Source organism: Parasteatoda tepidariorum, chromosome 9, assembly GCF_043381705.1.
Source record: "Parasteatoda tepidariorum isolate YZ-2023 chromosome 9, CAS_Ptep_4.0, whole genome shotgun sequence".
NCBI classification, from domain to species: Eukaryota; Metazoa; Arthropoda; class Arachnida; order Araneae; family Theridiidae; genus Parasteatoda; species Parasteatoda tepidariorum.
Genome location: NC_092212.1, coordinates 29,740,176 through 29,759,198, shown reverse-complemented (window position 1 = coordinate 29,759,198; position 19,023 = coordinate 29,740,176). Strand labels below are relative to the sequence as shown.

General features: G+C 28.1%; 1 protein-coding gene across 6 annotated transcripts; it reads right to left on the bottom strand.

Moving 5' to 3' along the window:
• Window positions 1-2,944: 2,944 nt before the first annotated feature.
• LOC107438195 (uncharacterized) lies at window positions 2,945-18,995 on the bottom strand. 6 transcript variants are annotated; one of them, XM_016050431.2, is made up of 9 exons: window positions 18,865-18,984; window positions 15,594-15,632; window positions 14,914-15,033; window positions 14,724-14,807; window positions 13,106-13,170; window positions 10,861-11,226; window positions 9,080-9,115; window positions 7,202-7,264; window positions 2,945-3,447 (listed from the first exon to the last, which is right to left on the bottom strand). In XM_016050431.2, exons 2-8 carry the CDS (start codon window positions 15,603-15,605, stop codon window positions 7,228-7,230), a joined length of 720 nt encoding a protein of 239 aa, XP_015905917.1. In that variant the 5' UTR covers window positions 15,606-15,632; window positions 18,865-18,984; the 3' UTR covers window positions 2,945-3,447; window positions 7,202-7,227. The 6 variants fall into 6 exon arrangements, with proteins under 6 accessions (XP_015905917.1, XP_071042026.1, XP_015905901.1 ...); XM_071185925.1 differs by having other exon boundaries at window positions 18,694-18,874; XM_016050415.3 differs by lacking the exon at window positions 7,202-7,264 and having other exon boundaries at window positions 18,865-18,995.
• Window positions 18,996-19,023: the final 28 nt, after the last annotated feature.

Here is a 19,023-nt window from a genome sequence, read left to right as displayed (position 1 = left end):
AAATCCTGGCTACGCCCTTGCCAGGAGGTGCTGCTCTGACGCGCCAGTGGCAGCGAACGTGTTAAGCAACCAGAATTTTAAAACACCAACTAGCCCCTCCTAATGAAGCCACTTAGTTTCATCCGATAGGTAGATATTATAGCCGAGAAGACTTAATTTGTCAATCTCATAACTAACAGGACAGGAGATTGAGTCCCAGCCTTGACACTACCATATTTCCTCCATTCCCTTTGCAGATGAAGAGTTTCCAGGGTCCTGCCTGAACTCCTTAATTTGTGACCCTGGGCTATTAAAATACGATACTCTCCTTCACGCATAGATAGCAGCAACTTAAAGCTTCTAAACCAAATGTAAAACTCTGTTAAATTACTTTTTTTACGGTTTTAAAACTAAGTTAGTTGTAAATGGTTAAAAAAAAGCATATAGTTAAATAAATGTGGTTTGTTAACCATACTTGTTGTAAACGATTTCAAAACTGTAAAAGACCGTGAACTGTAAGGCACTTTTTTTCTTTCCTTAATAAACAGACTCGCTGTTGAGCCAAAGATAATTCGGGGCTTTCTCAAAAAAAAAATTACAAAAACGTGAACATTGTTTTGGAACAGATACCATACTACTATTAAAAAGAGCTAACAACGAAATAATTACTCTACTTGAGTACATTAAAGGCAAATTTTATCGCAGATGAATAAAATATACTTGATGATGCATGAATTTTTATTTGGGTAATTAAAAATATTTAGAGTCCATTTACAGGGTGCATAGCCAAATTATTCAATAAAAAATAACCACCTTCTAAACACTCAAAAAATATTTTTAAGAACTTTAAAAAAATACAACTAGGCAGGGTTGGAAAGTTTTTGACAATTGACGGTTTTATCTTGTTTTAAACGTCGTCAAAAAAACCTTTTGGCATTGTTTTTGACAATTGTCAAAAATCATGAAATTTTGAATCATGTGAAACGAATGGCGTTTTCATACGCCACGAAGTGACAATGCGCCGAAATAGATTGGGGTTGAATTAATTGTGAAAACGTTGAACAGAACTATGTGAACTGTGTCTTTTTGCATAATTCGAAGCGAAAATCAAAAAATCTCAACTTGAAAAAGGGAAAATTTAAGCACTTTTTCAAAACACCCAAAGAAAGCACCTTTAAAAAACGCTACGCACCTTGATTTAGTATCTCGGGTTCTGGTGTAATAATTTATTTTTTAAAATTTTTTTACAGTATAGTAAAAAATTCGTGTCCAATGCTATTGTGGTTCATTTCATCTATATAATTTGAATCACGGAAAACTAGAATATTCAAACTGTTACAAAGTATTAGAAAATATAAAATAATGCCCTACAAAATGATCACATTTTTCATCAATCCTCTAGACTTCAACAGAATAATTTTTCTTTTTTTTAACTATCTAAAATGGCCTGCCACCTTAATAGGTTCGCAAAAAGTGCTTGAAGTCATCAAATGAGGACTACTTGCAGATTACAGCACATGTGCGAATCTGAATATATATTAGCTCATACAATGATTAACATCTTAGTACAAATGTAATTTTGTAGATATTTTTTTTAATCCAAGTGAATATTTAAAAATTCTACATGATTACACTATTGTTGATCGGAATCTATCCTTTTTAAAATCAGATGAAAAAGACAAATAAATTGGGAAACTACACAACTCCAGATTTGTTACTGCATTTGCTGAAAATAAAGTTTTAAGATAAAAATTTAGTGATGAAAATTGTTTATTGAATTTCCTTCTCATAAAATAGATGAATCCTGCGGGTACAGGTTACATAGGAAAGCAAGAATTACAAGTCTATAGTTAGTGGACGTGCATATAATTAGTGGACGGAGTTAAAATATTTGAGCATTGATAATCAAAATAGAAAGGTCGAAAATCCGTATCTCCCAATACTTCACATCAATTATTTTTCAACTTCCATAGCTCGAAAATGGGATGTTCTAACACACACAAAAATCAAGAATGTCAGGATTAAAAAGAAAATAATTTTCATCTGGAAAATCAGGACTACTACAAATTCTGGGTTTCAAAAAAAACTGTGGCGCTATTTTTTATTTCATACCTGACAACATCTTCTGGAATTTTCGTTAAAACCTAGCTAAGAACCTGTTGTATCTTAAAATTAATATGCAAATAAAGATTATTTGAACTTTCATATTGGTTCAACATATACACCACTTTTTAAATTATCATATCCTTCACACCTAGATTATTAAACAAAGTTATTCATCACAAATAATTAGTATTCAAAATATATAATGTCCATATAGGACCATATAATTATAATATTAATTATAATACTGATCAATTTATAAACAAACAGTTTTTTATTTATTCTCCATGCTATACAAAGCGCAAATAAAGAAAGTGCAACCCAATAACTTGTGATATTTTTAATTTTTTGCACTAACTTTTATACTAACGATTGGATTCCTACGTTACAACCTTAAAACTATCCTAAGGCATCTAAACTTTCAAGCATAATTGTTGCAAATTTGTAACAGTTTTATTAATCTACTTTTTGATATAATTAAAATTAAATACACCCTTTTAAATGTGATGAAACGTGTAATTCTAATTGTTATTAATAGTGTGTACCATACAAGATCTTACCACTAAACAGCTAACAATTCAATTTCTGCTGCAATTTATTAACGCTGGTGCCTAATTATGACAAAATTTATTCGACAATTACTAAATTTATTTAAAGTCTTTTAAAACTATATTAATTATATATACCAGCCTATATTTCTTAAAATCTAGAAGTTTTTTGACGATATAAATCTAGTTATATATTTAGTTGTCGAAGACGACTAGGCTGTTTGCCCTGCCATAATCTCTAAATAAAAACCAAACCATGAAAATGCCAGAGGAAAAAATAAGGTAAATGGAAAATGAAATCAGACACCAAAAAATGGATGATATTGTTTTAATGAATGATAGATATATGCAATGCTTACAGTTTGAGAAACATAATAGTTAACAATTGTGATATAATGAGATGCCAAATTAACAAGCAAATATCAAAATTTAACAATAAAAAGACCATTATACAAAAGTCATTTCTTAAAAGTGGTTAAATTAAATTTTTCTGACCTCGGAATTTTACATACTAATACTAGTACACTGTCTAACCAATTTGAATACATTGCATAGATTTGACGTGTCACCATCTTATAAAAATACATTTTTTCAGAAACAAAAATACAAAGTCGAGCAGCTTTAGACCTCATTCAAATTAAAACTGAAGGGGAACTGATAAATTTATAATGATGTTTTAAAAATTATGGAAAATGTTTTGATGCTTATGTGCCTACTGTTAAATACAAAAGTAATGGTAAAAAAAAGTGCATTAACAGCATTTTAACTTCAAAAATATGGTCTTCGTGATGCTCCTTCCACTGGAACACGAGAATCCCTAGGAAGAAAAGAAAAAACAATTATTTAAAAAATCAACGGAGTAGTAATATAAGTAAAGTCATTATAATTTAAAAACAATTGCATAAGCATTTCTCTTTTTGGTTCATTATGTTTCTTTTCTCCCCTATCATAGCCACCAACAGGTATAAGAAAATATCCAATAATTTACGTAAAAAACAAATTTCCTGATAATTGTTGCAAAATATACTTGAACACTTAGGGATTTTTATAGCCATCAAAATAGGAAAACTGCAATCTTTTTGCATACATGGTTTCACATTAAATGACCTTAAAATAAAATGTTATGTATTATGTTTATTCATAATTTTGAATTGAAATAGGCATTTACTTCGTCAAAACTGATTTTTCTAAATGAGGAATGCTTCCTTATGTATAAGTGAAACTTATTTAAATATTCAAGCAAGCAAGACTCTGCACAAAAATTCTATTTCAATAGGGATTTTTTTAAGGAAACTCAGTCAATTTGAGAGAATTTTCTAAAATGTACAAAAACCAGAAGAATTTATATTAATCCAGTAGACCAGGAGAAACTGGCAAAATCCAGCAGTCTATTTGAAAATCCAGTAGAGTTGGCAGCTATAGCTTATGAAGTCTCTTTGCTCTTGACCGAAACAAACTGATGGGAAAAGGATATCAAAAATTTTGCTTTTAACTAGCTTTAATAAATACCCCAAATAAACTGACACTACATAACTCCAGTTTGCAGTATCTCTCAAAACATGTAAAATATAAGGATTAAATCAAAATGAGGGATATAACTATGTAGCATTAAACTATAATTTTTTTCTCCACATAAATTATACCAATACAAATTAGAAATCAGTATTTTTCTAAAGGCAGCCTATTTTTAGATTTGCATAAATTTCATAACAAGAAATGTTTTTATCAGTTAAAACAATAAATATAAATTTTAAAAAAATTTAAAAACACTGAAATGTGCATTATTAAATTACTGGCCCAAAACTAATAGCTACATGTTTTTACATTACATTTTGGAAAAAATTTCAACGGTTTTTCTCTTAATCAGGGATGAGATTGACTAAAACGCAAAAAAGCTGAATTTCCAAGCGAGTACATCTTACGTATGTGCAATCTTTTAATAATTAATTCCGGACAATTTACGATAATAAATAACTATGTGTATAATGATATAAAATTGTGTACTAATTTATTAATATATGAATAATTACATCGACATTTAACATTTAGTAAAAAGTAAAATTACCAATTAAAAAAATAAAGTTAGAAATTATATTTTCTTCAGTTCACACAAAGGAGACAATTATTATTTGAAAATCTGATTAGTTTAGCACATTAAACTACTGAGAATATACATTTACATTTCCTTTCTTTCAATAAATACTATTACTTGATTTATAGCGATCTTGGATTTTAAAATCGCATGAATATGAATTGCGATAATGGATTTTGAAATCATGTAAATATGGAACTCGATATTCGATTTCTAAAATCCAAAAATACAAATCATGCTGTGTAACTTTTAGATCGTGTAAATACGAATCAAGATGCATAATTTTTAAACATCATACAAATACGAAAATCAATGTTTGATATTACAACCGTAGAAATTAATCACAACATGGAATTTTAAACTCATGTGAATATGAATCGCTACATAGGATTTTAAAAACGTGTAAATACGAATCGGGATATTGAATTTTTAAATCTCATAAATAAGAATCTCAATATATGATATTTAATTCACGTGAATAAAAATCGCAATATGTAACTTTTAAATTAGGTAAATACAAGAATCGATGTTTGATATTAAAATCACGTGAATAAGAATCAAGATATTAGCAGATTCCGGGCTTTAGATTTATCTGAAGCTTGTTTATATTGTTTTTGTTTAGCCATAATTAATAAAAATTTACAAGATTAATTGAGTGGGCAAATAAATATTTTCACCACAAATCAATCAGCGACGTTTGAATTACGTAAATACGAGCAATCTGGCTGGCAGGTAAAAATGCGAAAAATCTTATAAGATATTTTCAGCACATAAAAGCGGAGAGAGTAGTTAAAATAAGTAAAAATGCGGTAGGGTTGGAAACTATGAAGTTTAAAATTTCTGCTTAAATTTGAAAAAACGGAAATAAATACAATTATTTTATTTCAAGGGCTGAATTTTTAGAAAAACCTCAACATTTATAATTTAAAAAAAAAGTGAAACTTTTAGAGAATTGGTGTTTTTGATTTTAAAAAAAAAATGCTGAAATTCTAGAGATTAACGTGAAAAAGGCAGAAATCTGCTAAAAAGCGGAAAAATCTCATCCCTGCTTAATATAATAAATTCCACTTTTTTATAGGTATAGATAGCACTATCGAATGGTACTCCCAAAATAAGGTAAAAATTTTTGTTAATAAAATCAAAAATTATATCTAAATTGCGAGGGAATCCCCCCCCATACCCATTTCTTCTCTTGGAATTAAAACTATATTTAAATAAATTCATTGGTTTGATGGCAAAAATAATAACTTGATACAGCTATGCAAAACAATATGCAACTATTACTCATATTACTTAATTGAACCATTTGATTAATAAAAAGGCAGGCCAATATGAGGTAAGGCAAATCATTTAACATTTTCTGTAACCGAACACATGGTTATTTTTCAAAATCAACCTATCATTCCATAAAAAATCAGTTATTCAATTACTTGAAAAACCAGATGAACATCCAAACTCTTGTCAAAAAAGAACAATTTAATATTGCTCCTAAGAACAATTTAATACTGCTTCCTCCAAAATTGCATCAAAATAACTTTGTCTATGAAAAGAACAAATCTCGCCATTTGCACGGAGCAATGGTGATGACTACGGTTATGAAGTTTAAATATTTCAAGTAGGGTTGTTAGGTTAATATTTNAAAATATGGAAAAATCTGAAAAAAGCGGAAATCCGCGGATCCGCGGAAGAATCACATCCCTGTAATATTTAGGAAAGGTTTTGGCAATGTCAGCGAGAGAAAGGAATAAGGGCAAAGAGATGTGGTATTTTTTGTTTCCATGGCAGCAAACAGTCTCAGACTTTGTAGAAAAGGGAGTTTTTCTTATAGACAAACCATAGGAACAAATATGTTGAATGACTGATTAATTTTTTCTACCTATGCCTAGAATACAGGGGTGATTGTGAGTGCAACTCAAAAATCCTGAAAAAATTTCTCGAGTGAAATCATTGATGACGCATTTCGAAAAACTAATGTCTTTATAAATTCAAATTTTTGATATTTTCAAAACATGGAATTCTAAATAAATCATATGCAGCATAATTTAAATGAATAATTGTGTACAAGTTTACTTTTATGTCTAATCACATTTATTATTATACCAGAAAAAATATTTACAAATGAAAGAGCTGCCAAGTATAAATTCTAGTTCAGGGTGCATTGCCAAATTATTCAACAAAAAATAAGCACCTTTAAAACACTTTTCAAACACTCAAAAAATATCATAATTAGGCAATGTTGGAAAGTTTTTGACAATTTATGGTTTTACAATTAATCTTAAAACCTTAGTTTTTCAATAATTTGGGAATTTTGGATAAACTTTAAGAATTTTTTTTAAAAGTTAAAAATTTCATTACATTGATTCATTTTATTTCCTTTCAGTGCATGTCACTCTTGCGGTAGTGGTTTTAAAAAACTGTACTGAAAATAAAAATGAACCTAGCAATATAAAATTAATAAAGAATATACTTCTCATTCTACCTATTTTCATGAAGTAGACAATCTTTTTATAGAGCATATTCACCATAATAGCTTTTGGCTGATCTGCAAATTATAGTGAATTAAAGAGAGACAAGGAAAATTAATTTTACTTCGGTAACAACTTACTTAGGTAAAATTTTACTTTTATCACTTGTCTAAGAAGTAATATAAAGTCTCCAAACTAAGACTAATTAGACAAAATAAAATGGATTCTTTTTAATTTTTTTTATAAAACTAATGATACATTAGAAGTTTAAATGGAACTAAATATATGAAAATTAATGATATAAACAAGTTCAAACAGATTGAAAGGTGAAACTTGTAAAAAGAGATTTGTTAACGACTGCATAACAGAAAATATAAAAAATTAACAGTATAAAAGTAAATTCTTCAGAGTTTACTGAAAATATTAACAGATAAAAATCATTAAAATCATGCAATAGGAAAAGACATTTTAAATACAAGACAAATGTTATAACAGGTTATTTATCAACAGCTAAACATTATCATTGAAAACAGATAATTACTTATTAATCAAAAAGATAAAATTAATTAAATGCTAGAAAATACAACACAAAACCATCCAAATTTTGCACATGCATGAAAAACCTATTCATCAATGTTAATCATAGGAAATTGTTTTTATTGTAGTAATTATGCATTAAATTGTGTCACTGTAGTAATTGTTATATGACAAATTTTGAAACATGCCAACATAATCCTATTTCACTTTAAAAAAATTTTCTTGACTGCAACAGACGGTGCAAAAAATGTGACCAGCCTATAAATTGATACGTTTTTATTTAGAAAGAAAAAATTCTAATTAATTAAATTAATTAAAAGTAAAAACATGCGATTATATCATTCACCAAGAAGTGATTTATGTGCAGAAATTTGCATAATTTAATACCTGGTGATCAAGATTAACAACTCCATTATAGCTAAAACTCTTAATTAATGGCAGTTTAAAGAATCTTTAGTTTAATTAGAGAGTGAGCACATAGACCCGCTGTTGCACAACAAACTATGTAGGTTATAAAGAAACATTTTGTGACTTTATTAAAAAGTTTTTAATAACATAACTATTAAATGAATTTCATATTATTAAATGAATCAATGTTATGGATGACATAATTCTATGAAGTGTGTAGTTATTGTTCTGAAAATAAACAAACATCCCTCTTTTCTACTTCCTTAAGACTTTCAAACTGCAGGTTTAATGTAAAACTTGCATTGTAAATAATTAACAGGGGTAGATTCAAACTTTTCATGAAAACAAGTCCTGTTATTATCATTTTTGTGAAAAATCACAAAAACTAGTAGTCTAGTCTTCTTATGAATTTGAGTGAAACACATGCGATTAAATCTAAATCTAGTATAGAATTTTAAATTTTTTTTCGGTTAGAGACAAAATAGTAGAAGTTTTGCATTATAAATATTTTAAGAGCCCTTTTTGAGGTAATTAAGAAAGGTCTTCAATATCGAAAAAATCATTTTCTAAAAATCCAATAAGGGATCCGAATTTTTTTCTTAAATAATTATCTGACTAATTAAAGCTTTCTTTACATACAATTGTTAAAGGTAAAATTTTAAATTAAGATCTGTTTTAGAAAGATATTTACAAAAAAGTACCGATCCTGTAACAGGATATTGCCAAGGAGATTCTAATAAGAAATGGAATAAAGAAAATGTTAGTCAGGAAAGATTTTGTTCTCATAATAAACAAACTTTGTATCATTTATTAAAAGGATATAAGTTACATAAATTAATATTATACAAACATTCAGATATGCTTTATTATTTTACCAAAATATATTGTCTAGTTTGGAGACTACAATTTTAATTACTCAAGAAGATAAGAAAGAATAAAATACTTACGCATCTCCATAATAATCATTGGACCAATAAGAGGATCTACAAAAATAACAATTTCATTAATATGAAAATTTTAAGATTTAAAATTAGTTAAAAACTTAATTTAATAAGTTTTAAAATACACATTTTAACATAAAATAATATACTAAAAAGCAATTTTTTAAAAACATTAAGAAATGATTAAATTTGTTTTGTTCTTCTGTAAAAGAAAAAAAAAAGATCTAAATTCTCAATCCAAAACTTAGAGGAAGAAAAAAAATTTTTCACCCATAACCACAGGCAATGAATATAACTCAGAAATTCACTATTAATTGCAAGCCAACAATTAATAAAATCATTATGAATTGCAACCCAGTGACCACATTCACAGAGTCTGACAACTGTTCTCATAATGGGTGNAAAATTTTTTTCACCAATGAATATAACTCAGAAATTCACTATTAATTGCAAACCAACAATTAATAAAATCATTATGAATTGCATCCCAGTGACCACATTCACAGAGTCTGACAACTGTTCTCATAATGGGTGAAACTTTATGTCATAGATCATGTGGTTTCACATGACATTTTTTTAACAGGAAGCATATACAGGGGTGATTGTGCGCCCCAAGTCAAAATTCCGGAAAATTTCCCGAAAAAAAAAACAGCTTAAATTGAAAAAAATTTAAACAGGTTTTTTTTCCCCTTTTTCTCAATATTTCTTAGTTTACTTAAAATATATTTAAAATTTTACACGTGCCTGTACCATTTACACATACCTATGATGACCTGGAGAAGTAATCAAAATTTACAAATATGTCTCTCTTTTTTGAGTTTATGATTTTAACTATTTACTGATAAAAAATGAATATTAATCATGAATATAACTTATAAAGAATCTCTCTGGCTCTCCTTTACAAACAAATAAAATAAACTGTGTTTTTAAGTTCCACCTTTGAAAATTTGATTTCCGGAAACTTCTGTGATCAATAATTTTTTGAAACGTCTGGATCTTCGATGTCCGGAAACTTTCGGATCACTGTTAGCGAAAAATCCGGAAATCCGGATTTTTTCCACAGCACAATCAGCCCTGCATATAATATGCTTCCTGTTAAAAAAAAACTATACATATGAACTATACAAATTATGTATAGTTAATTTTGGTTTGAACCATGTTAATTGTAGTCCAAATGATCCTTATGTTGCTTGCTTATGATATTATAATAATACAAATAAAATTCAGGTAATTAGCTGTCTTACATATACCCTAAATTGTAGCTCATACTTACAATAAAATAATCTTGCAATCAATTTTGAAAATCTCAAAATTAAAAAATTTAAATAAAATTATAACAGCAATCATTAAATAATAAAAATGTATAAGATAAATTGTATAATTTTTATTACATTTTTAAGAATTATGGAAAAAAATGTATAATAAAAATTTTAAAAAAATTTCACAATTTTTAAATGTAATTTTTTTGTAACTGATTTTCCCACCAAAAATTATACCAGGAAAATAATTTGTTTTACTTGTCTACTTAAAATCGAATTATGTTGTTGTAGTTTTAAGAAAAGATTATATGATTCATTAAAGCAGACAATATTCATCTATAAACTTTTGATCTTTATTTGCCTGAATGACCTATTAAATTATCTAAAAAAATCTACTTCTCAGATTCTTGACACAGGATTTCCCACTATATACTTAAAATCAACAATTATATGGCATATTAGAATTAAGGTAATTATTTGTGCTTAACCTAACTATCAATTAAAAAACACAGATTTTTACAAGCGTACCTGCTAGCAGCTGACATAGGAGGAGGAGATCTGCGAGAGTACAAATAATCACTAGTAGATGGATATGCAGTGGCTCGTCTATCATAAAGATCTCGTGATGCAGCAACTGGCCTTGCATAGGGATCTCGAGAGGCCATAGAATAAGGTGAAGATCTGGAATAATAGTCATCTCGAGGAGGAGGCATAGGGGATCTATCATATGGAGAAGGATAGGGCCTCATCCGAGGGCTCATTCCGCCACCATATCCTCTATCGTTGTAAAAATCTCCCCTACCACCAAAAGGAGGTGGGCCATCATAACGTCCATAACCATTAGAATATCCACCACCACCACGAGATCGGCCGCCCCCGTAACCATCTCTATTCCTACAGATCAATTAAAACACGTTAGCAAGTAGCAATATAAACAAAATATATATTCTTCTTATAGAATCAAATATTATTAAAAAGTGTGATTTTAAATTCTTTTCTGTTTCAATAAAATGTGGCGATTTTATAGGGATGGCTTAAAAGTTAAATTTGTAAATTTTAAGAAAAAATTTCAACATTTCTACAAATCCATTATCATTTACTATACTTATAATTATTAGTTAATATAAATATACTAAGCCCTTGATTCTGAATCAAGTTTATTTTACAATTTATACTGTTACATAATTGTTTTAACAATGTAACACAACCTATTTCACATTGATACAAGTAAGAATTTTACTTTTAAACTAAGTTCAGTAGTACATGAAAAAATAACTAGAACAAAAATTGAAAAACTATCCTTAAAAATTTAAGGTCGTTAACAAATAAAAAGTCAGATAATTGGTAGAAAATTGTGCGGGAATAATTTTAGTTATAAACATATTTAAGATCATTTTTATAAATATTTTCAAGAATAGGTCAGTGCTTAACTGCTTTGGCATTCTTTTCCTTTTAAAATTTATACCATATCAAAAAAACAATATATATTTTTAAACAATCCCATAAGAGGAAATCAGAACACTATACAAAACATTTGTAGAAAATAAATTAACTTCATAAATTAGGAAAATTTCATTCTTTCATAGTAAAAAAATGACAAGTGAAAGAATGAAAAAAATAAGCATTTGCTTTTGAAATCTATTCCCATACGTAAAACTAAATTAACAATATATATTCCTTAATTACACAAGAGGAATCAAAACACTTATTAATATATTTTTAGAAAATAAATTAACTTCATAAATTAGGAAAATTTCATTCTTTCATAGTAAAAAAATGACAAGTGAAAGAATGCAAAAAATAAGCATTTGCTTTTGAAATCTATTCCCATACGTAACACTAAATTAACAATATATATTCTTTAATTACACAAGAGGAATCAAAACACTTATTACTATATTTTTAGAAAATAAATTAACTTCATAAATTTAAAGAAAGGAATGGACACTTGAGTCGACTTATCAAATTTATTTAGAATTTTTTAAACACTAAAGAATTTTTCTAGATTTGCTGAAATTTGTTTTTGCAACTTAATCAGAGCATATTTTTAGAACTTACGCACTGTTTTTACTCAAATTATAACACCATCAATGTGAATCACTATAAGTAAGTGAAAGTAGATATGAATTATGAGTTTCAAACTTTTTTGATAACAGTTCATCCAAATTAAGTTATTGCAGCATTTTCTATAGGAATCAAAATTAAGGAGGTATTTAGGGAAATGCAATTTAGTAAAAACTTTATGGTACAGAGATTTTTCAAAATAAGAAAATACAATACAATCTCATTTTTAACATTTATTCCTTGGGATTTTCAGTTTCTCTCCTTTTTTTCCTTTTTTTTTCTTTTTTAAGTTAACACACTATAACAATCTGTGAATTTCATATCATGCTTTTAAGTAACTACACAGTTTTGATCTTAATCAGTCATTCTGATCAATAATTAGAAATTTCTCCTTCCTGTAACTAATTTTGCAAATTTTTTTATTTATTTTTACAGAATTCCTGGATTTTTGAATGGTATTTCCCCATCAATAACTTGGATCTGCAGTTCGGGAGAAAGCGTCAGAATTTGGGAATGTCCCAAATAAATCAGAATAGTTGCCAGTTAGGCATTAAAAAACAAGCAAACATTTACGATAAAATGAGTAAAAACAGAACATTTTCAAAAAAATAATTGAAAAGATTGCTTAAATGCAAAAAAAAAATCCATTTCTTGAATTTCTATCAAATAAGACAGCAATACTTTAACTATACAAAACAAAATTAATCACCTGTTCACTCCTCCTTTGGCACGGCCCGGGGCACCAGGTTCAGGGTGCAACTTACTTTTGGATCTCTAGAAAAGAATTTTTGATAAATGATTGAATTGAGAAAATTTAAATCTTTCAATTTTATACAGGGTATCTGCTACATTTTAGATATTCAGATTCATGACTTTCCATGACTAATTCCCTGAATTTTTCATGACTTAACGAAGTTACTATTTTCTCTGACAAAAACGCAACAATAAATTTAAAAAAGCATTATAATAACATTAATTGAAATCATAGGTATAACCAAAACTGTTATACTCTGCTTCCTCATATTTGTAGATTTTAAATTAAAAATGAGTTGAAGCAATAAAAATGGCTGAATAAAATGCATAAGCAAATATTTTCTTTTTCGTTTTTTTCTGCAGAATTATATTCTTAAGATACCTTTCTTGTTCATCAGAAAGGAAAGAAATACTACTGATTTTCTGTTCTCATTATATAAAAATTTGCCAATGACTGGCTTGCTTCAGCTAGAATTTTAAAATAAAATAAAAAAATTAATAATAACAAAAATTCTGAAATCACAGAAGTTTAAAAGGAAATTATGCTTTTTCCTTCATTTTTTTTCACCATAATTTTTAAAGAAAATGATAAAAACATTTTATATTTTAATAAAATATGACTGTGAGTGGGGATTTTGATACACATTCAGATATTCAGAACACCATGAAATAGGGGGGAGGGCAAATTTCATTTCAAAAATTAGATTTCTTGGCAACCTAAATTCATGACTTTCCATGAATTTTTTAAAAAATAGTTAAAATCATGACATTTCATGACAAATTTTGTTCAGTAACGAAAATCATTACTTTCCATGATTTTTTTTCATGACTTTCCAGATGCGCGGATACCCTGTTTATAATCCCATAAGCAGAATATTTTCAAATGTTCTGCAACAGGACTTATTAATTTACTGCAAGCATTTCACAGCGAAAAAAAGTCAACTTTCGTTAAAATACTATATTTTCTTTTATTAAAATACAGGATCATACACAGATACACAACATTATTTTTTAAACCAAGGCAAACATTCTTGATTTGTTACTTTTTCAATCACTTTTAAAGTACAAAATTTTGTTGATGATGATGAATTATTAATAAAATGACTATGATATTAAGATCCGGACATTAAAATAAGGGCTGCCTTAAATGTCTTTCAAAGGGACAAGTGCCCAGATGGTGCACCATTTGCAAACGCAAACATTCGCTGGTCTGTTGTTCCAACAACTTCTTAATCTCCATCGAAAGCATTTGGTCTTTTAGAAACAATTCTGTCAATCGTGAATCCCTACGATTCACAAATTGCTTCACAAAATCTCAGAATTTAATTCTTTTACGGCTTGCTTTTGCAAGAAAACGCTGTCACTTATTCAAGATACAAATTGTTCTGCAGGACTTCATTTGTTCTGCGACGTACGTCGCAGTTTTAGGCACTTTCTGCTTCTGGGTTTATAATAATAAATCATTTACATACTTAAACCTTCAAAAAAATCTTTTTTTACAAATTTCAATGAAACAAGGCAAAGAAACAATAAAAGTTTAATTTTATATTAATCAAGCACAAATTGTTAATTACCTCAACACTGAGAGATGATCCCCTAAAGTGGTAGTTGTTAAGTGCTTTAATTGCATCTTCAGCTTCTTCGGATGTGCTCATATGCTGGAAGTAAAGTAAAGGCAATCGACATACATAAGGGAATTTTTATGCTATAAATTCAATTATACAAGTAGAGAAGTTTTAAATAAACAGAATTTAAAATTCTTACCACAAATCCATATTTGTTAATAACATCACACTCTTTTACTGCTCCATATTTTTCAAACAGAGTCTGCAATTCTTCATTAGTACACCCATCAGGTAAATGACCAACAAAAAGTTTTGTACGCTAGAAGAAAATAAGTAATCATACAGAACTGCTACAGAAACGAAAAAACATTGTTAATAGATTCATCATTAAACGCAGAGCTCATTCTAGGCAGAAAAAAGGGCAGGGTGCAAAAGTTTAAAAAAAGGGCATTATTATTCTAAAAAGGCAATAATTTCACGTTCATTGTCAATCAGTAAAAGAATTTTTTTTTTAACTTAACTNATTTAAATCAAGCTGATTTAAATCAACGAACCCTGCCTAGAATGAGCTCTGATTGAACGTTAATTGAAAATTAAAAAGCTAACCAAAATAAACACATTTATTTAAAAGAAAATGTACAACCGTTTCAAGTACAGGAAAGGGCTTAATAAATATTTAAAACATTCTCAACAACAATACTTAATTGCAGCGACAACAATACTATTTTTAATTAAAATAAATACAAAAAAAGTATCTGCAAAATTGGAGAAGCACCACCAATGCATCCGTGCACAGCATGCGTCCGTATTATCTAACTATGTCAATTATCACTAAAATATAAATAAAATAAAAATTTATAGAATAAAACTCATACTTACAGGGGCACTCATGATTCTTTTAAAATAGAAGCTTCAAACCTAAATAAAAATACAAGAATTTTATACTAAGGACTAACAAACTAAATAAAAACAAAAAGTAAAAGAAAACTCTTAATAAACTAATGCTAGAATGAAATTAGAAATTTAAAATATTTAAATTTTTTTATGCCATTAAGATAGATATAATAAGTATTCCAATAATGAAACTGATTATTTCATCTGATATTACTCATAATAAAGAAAAATGAGCAAGAATTAAAAGTAGTATAAGAAAGTTTAAAAACAAGTTTTTCCATCAACAAATAATTGTGGAATTTATTATGGTAAATTTAAAAAGGTAAACTCATCACCTTGCAGCCAAATTTTGAAGAAGAAAAAAAGCCAATTCCCAATTAAATTATACAACTGTTTTTAAAATAATTCTAAAAATTAATAAAAAAATTAAAAGAATATACAAAACCAGGGGTCTGTTTAGAAGAAATTTGGGTTCGTTAACGGACCTTTCACAAAATATCTTTACATAAAAAACGGACCCTTCACAAAATATTTAACTTAAAAACGGACCCTTCACAAAACAATTTATCTTTTAATTTAATCAGAACCTTCACAAATTTGTTTATCGTCATTATTGTTTTGTTAATAGAATAAACCCTTCCCAGGAAGGGGGGGAAGAAAGGCAGATGTAAACGAACTAAATTTTGTCTTCAGCAGACGCTCTTCCTTTATTCGTCCGAAATGAATATTCTCTGTTGAGCAGTATAGGCTAAATACCAAATATTTGTATGTTGCATCTCTAATTTAGTAGCGGCAATTGCTGTTTGTTTTTTAAAATTTAATTTTTTAAATTATAATTTTACAGTGTTGAGCATAATCTTGCATGTCTTTACAATTTAAAAACTCCTTGAAGTTTTTTACAATAACAGGATCCTATTTGTACAAATTCACAAAAGCGGTTGTACAAATTCACCCTGGTTGAAAGAATGTGACTTAATGTCTATTTTATATTCAGAAATTACGAGTAATTTTTCACAATTTTACAAAAACAGGACCTTTCACAAAATGTCTGGACAGACCCCTTAAAACAAAAAAAGCTATGGAGACAAAAAAGGACATTAACATCTCATCCCTCATCAACGGAATTAGCAGGGTTTAAAACATTATTCCTTTGATAGCAAAAAAAGTAAACCAAGCTTTAATAATATAAAACTAATATTATTTTGGGGGAGATTCCCATATTATAAGTGGCAGAATAAAAACTAAGCCTTGGCAATTTCTGGGCAGCAGCAGTCCGCAAGAAACAAAAAAAAATCACAAAAACGGACCAACTTGAAAGGTATAACTCGTAACCACCCCCAAGCAAACATCTATATGCTTGTTTGTTTTAAATATGCAAGTGGCACATTCGCATTAGTGGTTGGCACAACAAATCGCGATATGGAAATATCTCCTCATTTTGCTCACCACTGCTTAAATCTAAACAGATATATAAAAAGAGACTACCAATTGGTCATGTCCTTAATTCTGATTACATTCTTATTTAAAAAAAAAAAATTTAAAAAAAGTAAAAAACAGCTTAAAATTGTCAACAAAATAGTAAAAAATGATTGGCTGCAGCAGTACGGACATTTAAAATAGTTTATATGCCATAATTCTCCTTTAAAACCCAACATCAACGAATGAGATACCATCCATAAACTTATTTGAAAACTGTATAACTACATCAAAATCTCTAGCGTGAAAGACCTTGCTGCTGTAACATTTTATCTAATATTTAGATATGATTAATTTCTTAGCTCTTTTAACTCTATCTCTTTTAATATGACATGATCTGTCTGACTTTAATCATCGTTTTTATAGGTTTATATAGGTTATTATAGTTTATATATATAGTTTCTACAGGCTTAGAGGCTTTTTAATAAGTTTTTTTCTTATTACTATCTGACACTTTTAATGAAGTTTAATAAAAGGGGGTTCAAAGGTCAATTAGAAAATTAACATATGTATATGGCCTATAAAATGGGTTATTCCCTATAGCGATCTGTTGCACCAAGTGCAATCGCCAAGATTCCAAATAAATACCCAATTTCAAATTTTTTTAAAAATTTGAATTAAAAAAAAAATTTAAATATGTAGATGTTAGTCTGGGGGTGGATAGGACTTATATTTTTCAAGTTGGTTCTTTACTGTGATGTTTTCTTTAGTTTCTTTTGGGGAGTTACCCAGTAGTGACCAAGACTGGACGATTATTCTGCCTCAGATCATGATATGGAAATCTCCCCCCTAACAAAACAATATAATAAATTTAATTCAATAGAATTAATTTCATTTCGAATATCATAATAATTTTTTAAAAATGACAAGCAGATTGCAACGTCATTTTTAAATTAGTAAACATAAACTACATGGAATTTGCAAGAACATAAATTTTGAACTTAATATGCATAAATTTTTTTTCATTATAAATATGTATTATATTTTTCATTACATGTATATATCTTTTTCTTTTAGTTTTTATACCAACTGATATTTTTGAAATAATGTATAATTAGGGCATGAGAGATTTGTTGATTTAAAACTTCATTCATTGCGACACCGGTAAGCAAAAAAATATTAATACAGCCCCTTTTTAAAAAAAAAAAGGTTGTGCACCCCTGAATTGAACAATAGAAAAATACGTACATGAAAAGGATTAATAACAATACTTGTAAACGATTGCCAAGGACTGTACCAATAATACAATAAGTTTGGATCTGCATGACTTATTTATTGATAAAATTAGGCCTAACCTAATCTACAGATTTCTTAGGAACCAATAATATCTAGGAATATCATTAGCACCAAATTCATAAATAAGAACACACAAATAAAAAAAATAGAATAATACAAAACTTTAAGAAAGACTACCAATAACATTCATTCAAAAAGAAAAAAAACATTAGGGAGAGGAAAAAAAAAGGAATCGGTGCACAAGATATCTATAAACATTTATATAAAAGTAAGAATGATAAACCAATAAAACTCAAATGAAAAGGTCATAAAAGTACAGAGATAATTATGATAAAATAGATATTCTATAGTAAAATGGCGTAAAAAAACCAACATAAAACTTTCTTCAGCAGGTGTTTTCGCGCCCAGTAAGGAGCGTAATAATAAATTCATTAAAATGATACAACACCTTAAATTTCAATATTTTAAAAAATACAAGTACTTAAAACCATGATAAGTTACAAATAACAAAAGTTTAATAAGAAATCAAAATACAATTACATACCAAAATTTACACAATAAACCGGTACGGGGACAAAATTAATTAGCGAGGAAACGATGCCAATCTCAAAAATGAAATTTGTTTCGATAAAAAGTTTAGTTGTTTTTATTCAGTGCACCCTTGGTGACGGCCACGAACTGAACGATCAAGTTCAGTCTCGTC